General features: G+C 41.8%; 1 protein-coding gene across 13 annotated transcripts in view; it reads left to right on the top strand.

Annotated features, from left to right (window-relative positions):
• Positions 1-382: 382 nt before the first annotated feature.
• mycbp2 (MYC binding protein 2) overlaps positions 383-13202 on the top strand; it is a 78990-nt gene continuing 66170 nt past the window's right edge. For 10 of the 13 annotated variants that reach the window (XM_084688179.1, XM_084688182.1, XM_084688175.1 and 7 more), the window contains exons 1-4: positions 388-1096; positions 3753-3828; positions 7252-7467; positions 12748-12901. In XM_084688179.1, the coding sequence (XP_084544305.1) occupies positions 828-1096; positions 3753-3828; positions 7252-7467; positions 12748-12901 (715 nt within the window). In that variant the 5' untranslated portion in view covers positions 388-827. Of the gene's footprint in view, positions 1097-3752; positions 3829-7251; positions 7468-12747; positions 12902-13202 lie in introns of all 13 variants that reach the window. The other 3 variants (XR_014741559.1, XM_084688183.1, XM_084688184.1) reach the window with 3 other exon arrangements.

Raw genomic sequence — 13202 nt, 5'->3', positions numbered from 1 at the left:
TAAGTAAACATCAACGGCAGGTGTGAAAAACAGACTGTTTGGACTTTCCACTGGTGTTCGGTTGTCTTGGGATATAATTCCAAAGCATGTGTTCTATCGTAGGCCTACTCGAAACAACGGTAAATGCTACACGGCTACTTAATTATGTGCTATGGGAAGTGCAGTATATTGTCCTTGAGTGATAATAATAATAGAATTGTCCCCCTGATCTTTATATATTTTGCAACTCAATTATACGGCAATTGTTTATGGTAAATTTCACTCAAATAATTCACTATTAAAACACGAAATATATAAATGACATTTGATTTTTAATGGCTGGTACTGCGCCGTGCTTCCAAGTGATACCACTACTACGTTACTATGTCCATGGTATGGAAATATCCCAGCATGCTAAACAGTAAACGCACAGGGAGGGATGATGAAGCTAAGATGGCAGCACAACTGACGCTGCGGCTACCTATCCGGGGTCAAGAAACATTGAAACAACAGACAAATACAAAGCCCTTTAAAACACATTTTTGAACGCGATTCTTTAGTTGTATCTGAAGTGGAAATAAGTATGGCTTGATATTCAAAATTCTCGGGATCTAAACTGTTTTCACATTCGAGGATCGGAAGCCTAGCTGTCTTCGCGCAGTTGCACCACATCGGCTTTTATGCCGTTTTAAATTGGAGAGAAGACTGGACACAATCTTCTTAGCTGTCTTTAATTCTTATCGGGATGACCAAATAACATGATATTTAGAAATTTTTTCCACTGACAGTTAGCTAGTTAGTTTGCTAGCTATTGTATTTTTGATGTATATGCATTGTTCTCCAAAACGATGATGTGTGCTGCTGCGGCAGCGGCAGCCGGTGGAGGGATTCTACCCTCCTCATCATCGCAGTCGATGGGGCTGGGAGTCAGGGTGATTTCTGGAGCCGATTTCTCCACTATTGGTTCGGGTATGGGGTCGTGTCCAATCCCCGGGGCTCAGTCGGATTGCCGGAGTCGGTACCAGCTTCTACTCTCAGGACGAGCTTTGGCGGAAAGATATAGGAGGATTTACACCACAGCTATCAATGACAAAGAGCAAGGAATAAACCAAGGAAGGTAGGTTTGGTATTGTAGTCAGACGGGGAATTTGTTGAGTGTTAGGAGGCTCACTTGACACTTAGCTTGCTAGCATCGTTAGCTATAGATGTTAGCTAGAAAGATACGGAGCTAGCTCGCTAACGTTAGCTATCTGTCAAGCCAACAAGCAAGCCAGCTAATCTGATTTGTTTCCACACTGTTCTTTCACTCACATTACTATACGCAATTGTGTGTGGCAACGTAACATTAGCATCTTTTAGCTTCCCAACTAGGCTATGTTGTTAGCTTTTTAACTTCCTTAGCATATTTTTTTGCTTGCTTGGTGGTAATAGTTTCCTTATTCCTTCAGTGTGCTACCCCGCGGTGCACAGTTAGAAAGAAGGCGGATTGCATTGCGTTTCAAATAAGTGACTGACAGTTCTCCGAAATTGCGTCATTTATTCTTGTACAGTACTCATTGATAATATAAAGTCAAGGGTCATAAAACATTTGTATTTTCTATGGTAAAAAGGCAAGGTCAATAACGGCGTTAGGTCTCAGTCTATAAGTGTTATTCACCATCCTTGGGCAAACTATTAGCGTAGTCAGTTTTATGGGATAGTTTCCATTCAAGAGAACAGTTAAATGGCTACGGTGTAACACCTCAATTAGTCAACATTTTAGAGATATACAATGTGTTGCGTGTAAAAGATGCATCACAGTGCAACCTGCCCCGCCCCTACTGTCCCACATGACGTGCCTTCATTACTGTGTACCAAAACGAGGAGTCCTTATGACGGAGTAGAGACAAATTTATTTTGCACCTCCCTAGCTGGTTATCTTGGTACCACCTGTCTGCCGAATGTTACAATAACAATGAAATAATAAATCATTTTAGTATTACATAAAATGCAATATAAATGTATTAGATATTCATTTTCAAAGGTGGGCAAACTATGTGTTGCTATGTGGTTTGAGCAGAACGAGGCCCAGTGCAGCGTCACTACCCTGTGAGGTTAGCCATCAGCCCTTCCCTGTCAAACGAAACGTTGCAAGTGCCTTATCCACTTAAAAATGGTGGCTATAATACCACAGAATTTTTACTGAATGGACGTTTTGTCCGTTAACATGTCTTAAATATATTTTGCTTAGTGCGTGTTCTGGGTAGACAGAGATAGAGATTGAGCTAGCTTGTTTATACCTAGCTCTAGTTGGCTAGCGATCCATGGCTCTGTCCTGCTCCCTGGCGCAACCTCTAGGTTACACTTACGTCATCTAGATAATGACTGGATAAAATAACAATTTTCCACCAAATTAGCTCAGGTTCTTGCACCAGTTCAGTTCAGTATTCTTGCAACCATAATGCTATTTAGCAAACTAGTCCGCGTTTTCACCACTTTTGAGCGTAACCATTAGGATGCGTCATCAACAGTCGGCGTTTTTTTGTTTGTTGATTATTTGTTCTTGCTTTCGAGTGAACCCAGCCCTGGCCAACTCTTCGACTACCTCTTTATAGAGCTTACTTTCTTTCGTGCTACTTTCTTGTTTTTCCTGAAACTCAGGAGATGACCGAATTGTCACCAAGCATTGGGTGGTTTGACCGAAGTATTTATTTTTGACAGCTTTGGGTCTAACATCATATATTTTCAACAACACTGCAGATCAAAGCATTATTTGTACGTCCTCGTAGCACGTTAAAATATAACAAACCAAATAGAAAGACTAAAAAAGGTATCTCACTAGCTAATTCTGTGTCGCTCACAGAATTTCATAATAAGTTCTTTGTATGTCACATACACTAATTATCCTTTCACCTATGAACTAGGATACACGGTCTGAACATTTCTATCTGGGCACTGTGTTGACAAAGCACAGAGCTGCTTTAAGGATGTAACCTGGGCAAGTCAGGCGTAATGGTGTCCCTCACTTGTCTAAACCAGCATTCAGCCTCTCATCAAGATCCTGTCTTGAGGCGTTTGTTTACGTTAAGCATAGGAGTCAATGGTGCAGCCATTGCTGTTGCTGTGACTTTGCACATCAATTAGGAGATTGATTTTGGCTTCGATGTTAGTGGGGACTACACTCCCTTTGAGGATGTCAGAAGTTGGCTCAGTGGATCTGAGAGAGAAATCCAAGACAGTGATTTGGCTGATAAACTCTTGTAGGAATTAAAAAAGAGAGGTCTATAAGCAGTTTAAATCTGGAGAAACGACCTTCATAGGTTTACATTCAGGATGTCTACATTTGTTCTGTCTTCTCACCATCCACCTATGTCTATTTAGCATAATTCCCTATGATGATGAGTCTGGTATTAAGGCTGTAGTTATGTGTGCCTTTTCATATCACAATTCATCTCTGAATAGCAGGTCCTGCCAGTCTTGTCAGACATCTTGCGGTAAGGGTTTGTTTTTAGACACTTTTGGAATACTGAAATATGTTTGAGATAGAGGCAGCATAGAATATAAATGTGTCCATAATGCTATACTATGAAGTGGGCGTTGGGATGTTGTGCTCAGAGTTCAGTCAGAGTTTATGTAAACTCTTGACATTATTTGCCCTACCAACTCCAAAATGTCCTGACATAGGACTTGACCTTTTTCTAGAAGATGTTACCAATTATTCATCTTGTTGTTATCTTGTGTGTGGCTTATAGCGTATGTCTAATACAAAAAATGCTGACCAATGTGTTTTTCAGGGGCAAGAAAGTTTTGAGTAAGAAGAAACTAAAGAGGCGACAAAAAGTGAAATCAAAAGTCAAGTCAAGGACAAAGGTAAGGAAATACATTTTATTTTCCCTTATTGCATACATGCTTTCATCCCTACCAACGCAGGCAGGATATAAAAATGTTCATGGCATTAACATAACTATACAGCCTTGGCTCTAGGCATGCATAAGCAGGCTCAATGCTTGTTTCCCCTCTATATTAAGTAATCTCCAAAGATTGATGATAACGATACATTTTTAATGGATTAGATTCCACAGCACAATCTTTAAAGAGTATGCCAAGAACATGGTTTTAATTAGACACGATTTGATCAGGAGCCAGCAGCTCTCACACAAGGTGATCGGGGGGGAGGGGGGGAGGAGGGGGGGGGAGGAGGCGGCAATTTTGGGAGTGGCGCCGTCTTGAGCTCAGGGCTCTTCTGTTGCTGAGCGACCTGTGTTCCATGTTTGAACAACAACAGTCGCCCTGCCTCCAGCTCTGCTTGTGTCAGACAACATCTCTGCGTGCCCTTGTATCAAGGCTAATCTGCAACTGTTGAATGTACAGCTAACAAGATAGGCCCAAATCAAAGCACTTCCTCCCCAGTCAAACTGTCTGCATATCCCCCATCTAATGGTGTCTGTTCTATGGTGGTCTGTGAAACTTTTGACTTTCTTGAGCATTTTTTCCCTTGAGCATTGCGAGAGAGAAGTTCACAGGAAGACGGCTGGAGAGATTAATGTTTGAGAGTAGGGCAAACATAGCTAATCCTCCACTCGTTCATTCTCATCCTCCACCCCAATACCTTACCAGACGTCCAGGGAGAAAAACACTGTCAGACTGAGGGACAGACGAGCAGGGAAAGGCAGGAAGGGAAGAGTGTGACAGAGAGACTGGAGGGTAGGAAAACAAACAAACAGTTTGTCTGGGTGGGGGACCTGGAGGCAGAGAAACAGACAGGCAGACAGAGGTAGATAAACTGTCAGTTAGGTTTAATCAGTTGTTTTGGGAATCATTCATACGTTGGGATGCATGGAAATGTAATTTATTGGGATTGAAATGGGCAAATGTTCTCATCAGAGTGCTGTGAAGCCTATAGTATGTGTACTAGTATGAGTATGTGTACTAGTATGAGTATGAGTATGTGTACTAGTATGAGTATGTAGCTGAATTCTTATTTGGCACACTGCTGTGTTGCACAGGGTTGGGCTCTGGTATTTAAAATATGTTCTGATGCACTCACTGTCAATAAAGAAAGGCACTCTTCCTTTGCAATCTCAAATGTTTCCTTTAAGGAGAGGCTTGCTGGTTCTGCAAGGTACCAAGGGAGAAAGCAGGAGAGCATGTAGCCAATCAGACAAGCCAGTGAGCAAGCGGGGATACCAGTCAGACACTTACATCTTCTGACTCGATCGCAGTCTGCTAAAACTGTCATACCATTCTAATGTAGAGTGGAGATGTTTTTTTTTTCTCTCCATCTTTATGAGGCTATACTTTTGTCCCCTGTTGTATGATTCATAGACTGAAAGAATAAAATGTCATTTATTGAAGCCCCACAGTAAGCAGGTGCCACTTCTCCCCACATTGACTGGAACGAACTGAGGTTTTGCATATTAGGTCATAAAAGGAGGAGGGGGGGGGGGGGGGGACCACACCACACCACATAGGTTTAACTGCCAGTTTTGCCTTATATGGAAATGCCTTCACATGCTTGGTTTTGGTATGACGAAGACAATTAAATTATTAATGAGTGCGACTGCCTTACTACAGGCAGTTGCTCTACACAACATCATCTTGCGTAAGGCCCAATAGAAGAGCAGGGTCAGCGTTACTATGGTGATGTTGTACAACCTGACGCTTAAACTGACTAGTACCACATTGAATGCTTTCAGCTCAGATCAAATATCAAATCCACATTAAATGACTGGGTGGACCAGAACGCTCCATTTCCTCCCCATTCCATTCTGTTTCTCATTGGCTATGCTTTTGGGGTTCATTCGTTGTACACCAGTCTCCCTCACTCCGTCTACACCCCACTGTTCCTTCTGTGGCTAGCGTTTTCCTCTCTGACAGGGAGGTTTCAAAGATCACAGACTAGAAAAAAAGGACCTGTTTACAGTTTGACAGCTATTATTTTTGCTGTTTTTTAAAATATTTCTAAATATTTTTTAAATTAGTTTGAAATAGTTTTTCAAACTTTTTGGTATGTTTTTGTTAACAGTTAAAACATCAAAAAATGACTTTTGGTAAAAACATTTTTTTTAACATATATTTCAGGCCCCATTTAAATGAGATCCAGCCTTCTGTCCCAGGAACCGTTCTGTATGATCAATGCTAAATGCTTTTTTTGCAGGCATACTGTATCCCTATAAACACTGCTGTAGTGGCATTAGGAGAGATGGGGCAGGGGGGCCGGAGGAGAGTGGAATGAATGAACAGGAGGGAAGGATGGAAAGGGGTGGGGAAAGAATGAATGACCTTTCATCCTAAATGGACGACCTGTCGTCCTAAAAGGATGACATCACCCTCTGTCATTTCTTTGCCAAGAATGCAATTCTGCGGGTGGGGCAAAGCAAGCAGTCAATCAATACCCATTTCTCCTGAGGTAGCCTGAGGACTGTGAGTTAGTCTGCGAGCCCTGTTTACTGTGCTCAGAGAAAGCAGATCCTGCCAAAGCTCAACTGCATATTCCCTTAAATTGCATGATTGGCTCCACTTATGACATCAGAGCCGTTTCTGCTCATCAACTCCCCATCCCGCACACGAGACTTATTGACAAGATCCGCGTTTTAAAAACCCGGGCGTCTGAAAAACAGAAAGAAAGGGAGAAAGGCCGAAAGAACGTATGTCTTCACGATAATACGACAGGACTTGTCTCGTACAGTGCTTGGTAGGCCTGTGGGTAGACTGGTTTGCGTATTGAGCCAATGCTGTGTGTCCTCAAACTCCTGTCCTTGCCCTGTATATTGACCTACAAATGGCGTTGTCCATCCTGCCTCTATTATGAACTCCTTCAAATGTCCCTCACTCCTGTAAATGGGTATTGGATTGGCGCCTGCTTTCAGATCACTCTGTACCTTTTTTTGTCCCATCCTGTGTTCGTGTGCTTGAACTTCATCTACTAGTTTTCTACTTTTTATCGTTAAGATTCTTATATGTTTATTGTTGGCACCTTGCTGCCAGAGTAAATTCCTTGTTGCCACAGTAAATTCCTTGTATGCGTAAACTCACTTGGCGAATTAATCTCAATCTGATTCTGATCCCTATCAATCTTTATCTATTTCTTTCTTTATGTCCATGTTCTTGTTTCCCTTCCACCCCTTTGCGTTCGTCTTTTTCTCCTCTTTCTTTGACTTTTGAGCTATGTTGACCTCGTGGCCTCAAGCCACCAGCACACAACTTCAGTTCCAAATGTTTCTTTAGGTCTACAGGTTTCTGACACTGTTTCCCCCCCCCCCCCCCCCCCCCCCCCACACTCCTTGTCCCCAGACGGAGAGTCTCGATGGGGCCTTCTGTGTGCCGGACATCAAGTTGCACAGCAACCCATCGGCATTCAATGTGTACTGCAACGTGCGTCACTGTGTGCTGGACTGGCAGCAGCGGGAGGCGTCTCTGGCCCTGGCGTCCCGGAGCTCCGTCCAGAGCGGAGATTCGGACAGCGAAGAGGAAGAGGAGTACCGCGAGGCCACCGTCAAGCTGCCTAAGGTAGGCTGTGTGCGTCTGGATGCCTGGCTGACGGATGTTTCTGGGTCTGCCTGTCTTCATCGCTGGCGTTGTTTAACTATTAGTAATGATGAGAATACGTTTGATTTGTAATGTGCTTGGGTGAAATTGGGTGCAAGCATTTGGGTGTGCTTGCCTTTGACAAGGCCCAACCTATATTCTCTCTCATATATTATTCTTTTCCCACCCTTAACTTAACAAATGTAAATATTTAAAGTACATAGACAATGTGTCAGTGTCAAAATGTTCGTGTTGGTCCCGATTGCATTGCTTTTATCTCTGCGAATGTTCCGTTTGACCGTTTAGGTATAATTTTACGTTTTTTACCCCCTGTTCTTCAGACAGGGACGTTGTTACTGACTCTTGTTACTGATCACTTCTTCATTGCAGATATTTTTGTCCTATTTCCCCAAATGCAATAAGGTTAGGCTACTTAAAGACACCTTCCACTCATAAAGTATTTTCTAAAAGGCATAAATGCTGCCAATTAATAATTGACTTAAAAACAGTCAGCAGACTAGCCTAACGATTAAGGTAGGCCACTCGAAAGCATGTACACTGTCTGCTTCATTTGATCTTGATAGACTAAGCATTCTGTAGCAAATAATAACAATAAACCCTCTTTATTAAAACTACTTCAGCATAATAATGCACCTAAAATACAAACATGAGCAAGGGCAGCAATCGCTATGAATCAACAGACGTGCTAGCTGGGGAAGAATACAAACAACGAAAATTACCAGTTAACTTAATTTAAATTTGCAACTACTATAGACTAATACAATAACAGGCTTAAATGAACTGACAACATAAGTTTACGATTTACAGTTCTCAAGGACGCACACACGCAATCTTAACTGTGGTGTGAAGCGCGTGTCTGTGCTATTCTCCGACATGCACTCTAACAATCACTGCTGATAGACGGCCTTTTTTACAGCCCTATTTCTGATACTGTGGCGGCAGAAATGTCAAAATCAACATAGAGGAAACACTGTTTATGTTAGCCAGTTTTCCAGAAATACATTTCCATCTTATTTACATTTGTGGGGGGCATATTTTCAGTTTGCAGATGTTACTGTTTAAATCGTGATTCCAGCTAAGATACTGCCAGTGACAACGTTAGAATTTATTAATTAAATGCAATATGAGTAAATGTTTAACAATGCCACTAGATGGGAAAAAACTTGAGGGGAATTCAAAGTCATAATATAGGTTAGGGCAATTTATTACTCAAGATTCCCCAATTTCTTCGTTTTGAGGCAATTTTTTCAACTATGTGAGGCTGCTACATAGCCTATCACCATTCCCTCTTGCATTAAGGGAAATAAGAGAACCCTGTTTCATTCTACACTTCACTCAAGTGTAAATGAGCAGGAACAAATGTATGCTTTTTTACTATGCAATCTTTAAAAATAATAAGTATGAATGATTGTAAAATGTACAGAAATATCAGTTATAAGATTTGTATAACAAAATTGACCCATCTGCAACCGACACAAGCACACCTCAGTATTTCCCCAGAAAATTGTACCCTCTGTAGTATAATATACAATATACAACATCAGACACAATCACCTTGTACTGCTGGTTTTTTCCACCATCTCCATCCTGAATCTGTGTGGTTAACGGTTGGTTGGCTAATGGGGCAACTTAGCTGTCTGTTTTTTTCCTATATGTTTTTAGTGTGTGTCTGAACGGTGGCATGTGTGTCTGTCTGTCTATGTCTTGTGTAGGTAGTGTTAGTTGTTGTAACCTGTCACCTGATCAGTGACGTGCGGCCAGCCTCCCCTGTGTCATCATGAAATGTAAAAAACGAATAATATAAATAATAATATTTGTCCAGAGACCTGTGATAGAAATATAATTATTGGATGATTCCAAGGATTTCTATAGCCAATATCACAAAATGTGTGTATTTTCGTGTTCAAATATGGGGAAAGAAGCAGAAGGAGGCAGCGACTAGCTGTGCCTCCTCTCAGATTGCGCAATCCCACACAAACGGTGCTGAGCTGCTAATTTTTTTTGCTCAATTTGAGCACGTGCAATTTGATCTCTCTATATGTCACCAATGGAATATTTATTTTTATAAATATATTTTTATTATGTCCTCACATTTCATAGTGTTGGTCATGTATTTTACGTATTTGGTAAATGAAACATAACCATTAGTCAATGTGCAAGCAGCCAGCTGAATGGTGAATTGATGCTGCGCTGTTGAATTCATTTATTTGGAAATCTGACTTTGAAAGAGTCAGTGCCTCCCCAGCCACAAACCTCCCCGCACGTCACTGTAACTGATAGTAGTGTGAAGTCTTTCTTTTCTACCCGCTGTCCCCAGACTATGTGGGTGGGTGTTCACGTAGCTGCTATAATAATGAGAGCCAGGCTATCAGAGGCTTTAACCTCTGCCTAGGAGGATTTCTGACCTCTCTCCTGATCTCTTGCTCTTCTTGCCTCTATGTAACTCTCCCTTTCTCTACTGTTCTCTATCTCTATGTAACTCTCCCTTTCTCTACTGTTCTCTATCTCTATGTAACTCTCCCTTTCTCTACTGTTCTCTATGTAACTCTCCCTTTCTGTACTGTTCTCTATCTCTATGTAACTCTCCCTTTCTCTACTGTTCTCTATCTCTATGTAACTCTCCCTTTCTCTACTGTTCTCTATCTCTATGTAACTCTCCCTTTCTCTACTGTTCTCTATGTAACTCTCCCTTTCTCTACTGTTCTCTATCTCTATGTAACTCCCTTTCTCTACTGTTCTCTATCTCTATGTAACTCCCTTTCTCTACTGTTCTCTATGTAACTCTCCCTTTCTCTACTGTTCTCTATCTCTATGTAACTCTCCCTTTCTCTACTGTTCTCTATGTAACTCTCCCTTTCTCTACTGTTCTCTATCTCTATGTAACTCTCCCTTTCTCTACTGTTCTCTATGTAACTCTCCCTTTCTCTACTGTTCTCTATCTCTATGTAACTCTCCCTTTCTCTACTGTTCTCTATGTAACTCTCCCTTTCTGTACTGTTCTCTATCTCTATGTAACTCTCCCTTTCTCTACTGTTCTCTATGTAACTCTCCCTTTCTCTACTGTTCTCTATCTCTATGTAACTCTCCCTTTCTCTACTGTTCTCTATCTCTATGTAACTCTCCCTTTCTCTACTGTTCTCTATGTAACTCTCCCTTTCTGTACTGTTCTCTATCTCTATGTAACTCTCCCTTTCTGTACTGTTCTCTATCTCTATGTAACTCTCCCTTTCTCTACTGTTCTCTATCTCTATGTAACTCTCCCTTTCTCTACTGTTCTCTATGTAACTCTCCCTTTCTCTACTGTTCTCTATCTCTATGTAACTCTCCCTTTCTCTACTGTTCTCTATGTAACTCTCCCTTTCTGTACTGTTCTCTATCTCTATGTAACTCTCCCTTTCTCTACTGTTCTCTATGTAACTCTCCCTTTCTCTACTGTTCTCTATCTCTATGTAACTCTCCCTTTCTCTACTGTTCTCTATCTCTATGTAACTCTCCCTTTCTCTACTGTTCTCTATGTAACTCTCCCTTTCTGTACTGTTCTCTATCTCTATGTAACTCTCCCTTTCTGTACTGTTCTCTATCTCTATGTAACTCTCCCTTTCTGTACTGTTCTCTATCTCTATGTAACTCTCCCTTTCTCTACTGTTCTCTATCTCTATGTAACTCTCCCTTTCTCTACTGTTCTCTATGTAACTCTCCCTTTCTGTACTGTTCTCTATCTCTATGTAACTCTACCTTTCTCTACTGTTCTCTATCTCTATGTAACTCTCCCTTTCTCTACTGTTCTCTATCTCTATGTAACTCTCCCTTTCTCTACTGTTCTCTATGTAACTCTCCCTTTCTCTACTGTTCTCTATCTCTATGTAACTCTCCCTTTCTCTACTGTTCTCTATGTAACTCTCCCTTTCTGTACTGTTCTCTATCTCTATGTAACTCTCCCTTTCTCTACTGTTCTCTATGTAACTCTCCCTTTCTCTACTGTTCTCTATCTCTATGTAACTCTCCCTTTCTCTACTGTTCTCTATCTCTATGTAACTCTCCCTTTCTCTACTGTTCTCTATGTAACTCTCCCTTTCTCTACTGTTCTCTATCTCTATGTAACTCTCCCTTTCTGTACTGTTCTCTATCTCTATGTAACTCCATTTCTCTGCTGTTCTCACTTTATCTCTGTGACCATGTGTCTGTCTGTCTGTCTGTCTTCGCTCTGCTGCTTACTATATTTTTCGGAATTAAAACCGCGGTTTATAACCCGATTTAACATTTTTCTTGTGGTTGTGCGGTTTATATTTAGAAGCGGCTTATAGAACGTTTTTATAACAAAACAACAGTACCACCACTTGTAAGGAGTAGCGTCGCACATAATGTGATGGTTTGAATGCGGGCCTCACGACGTAAGGTCTCATATAGTCTCATATCTCTCTCTCTCTCTCTCTCTCTCTCTCTCTCTCTCTCCCCCCCCCCCCCCCCTCCAGCCTTTTTATTGTCAATACACACAGGGCATATGTGTTGGTGTACAGTACACACTAATCAAACCAAAAGTTCTGATTAACATGCCATGTTGCTGTCCCAAGTCTATTTTCTGGGACATTCCCAGAGCACAGAGGAGAGGTAATATAGCTGTATACTAACCCCAGCTCACAAACCAAAACAATGTACTGCAAAACAGCCAATAAGCAGGGATAAAAAAAGTGCTCCCAACTCTAATGGGGAAAGACAGAAAGACCTCAAATGTTTTAACAGGCAATACAGAGAGGTGGCCCTTAGTTTTCGAGGCCAGACTCTTCTGTAATCTATGATCTCACCAAGCAGAGATAGAGGAAGGCTATTGTTAAAGAACAACCCACGACGATAGTGGCTACTCTGTTAAACAGGTATCCAATGACTGACACAGCAGCTCTACTCTGAAGTGGAGGGGTATGTTTAGGATATTGTAGGGTCTTACAAAGCAGTTATTTACACATAGCAGGAGGAACCTCCATTTAAACTTTATTTTGTATAGCCTTTTTTACACGTAAGCCCAGTAACCTGAAGCCTCAGAGAGAACAAACAAAAACCTTCAATTTTATTTGTTATCATTGAGAGGAGCAATTCAGTGATTGATCCCTTCCTCCCAAGTCGAGGGGTATAGAGGTGTAGACTGGAAACTATTATTATTGTGTGCCGTGCAATGTGTGTGTGTCTCTCTCTCTGTAGATTATTTATATTTGACAGTAACTGTATCATAACTCCTCGTCCCCCCAGATCATCGGCATCGGGCTGTGTGGCGTCTTCGAGCTGATCAAGGAGACTCGTTTCTCCCACCCCTCGCTGTGCCTGCGCAGCTTGCAGGCCCTGCTGGACATGCTGCAGGGCCAACAGCCTGAGGGCTTCCAGACAGAGCCCCCTGATGTACTGGGTGAGGGTCGCTTCCACCTTACACACACTCACACACACACACACACACACACACACACACACACACACACACACACACACACACACACACACTCTCACACGCACGCACACACACACACACACACACACACACACTCACTCACTCACTCCCTCACTCACTCACTCTGGGGCAGCAACAAACGATTATTTCGATAATCGACTAACGATTACAGGGTTTTCCGCTGAAAATGTGTTAGTTAAGGTGGTATGGTTTGCTGCCAGACCGGGGGGCGGGCTAGTTTGTGCAATAGACTAATGCGTTC

Source organism: Hypomesus nipponensis, chromosome 23 (genome assembly GCF_054491055.1).
Source record: "Hypomesus nipponensis isolate SF chromosome 23, ASM5449105v1, whole genome shotgun sequence".
Lineage (NCBI taxonomy): Eukaryota > Metazoa > Chordata > Actinopteri > Osmeriformes > Osmeridae > Hypomesus > Hypomesus nipponensis.
Note: the sequence above shows the minus strand (reverse complement) of the source record. Positions and strands in the feature narration are given on the sequence as shown.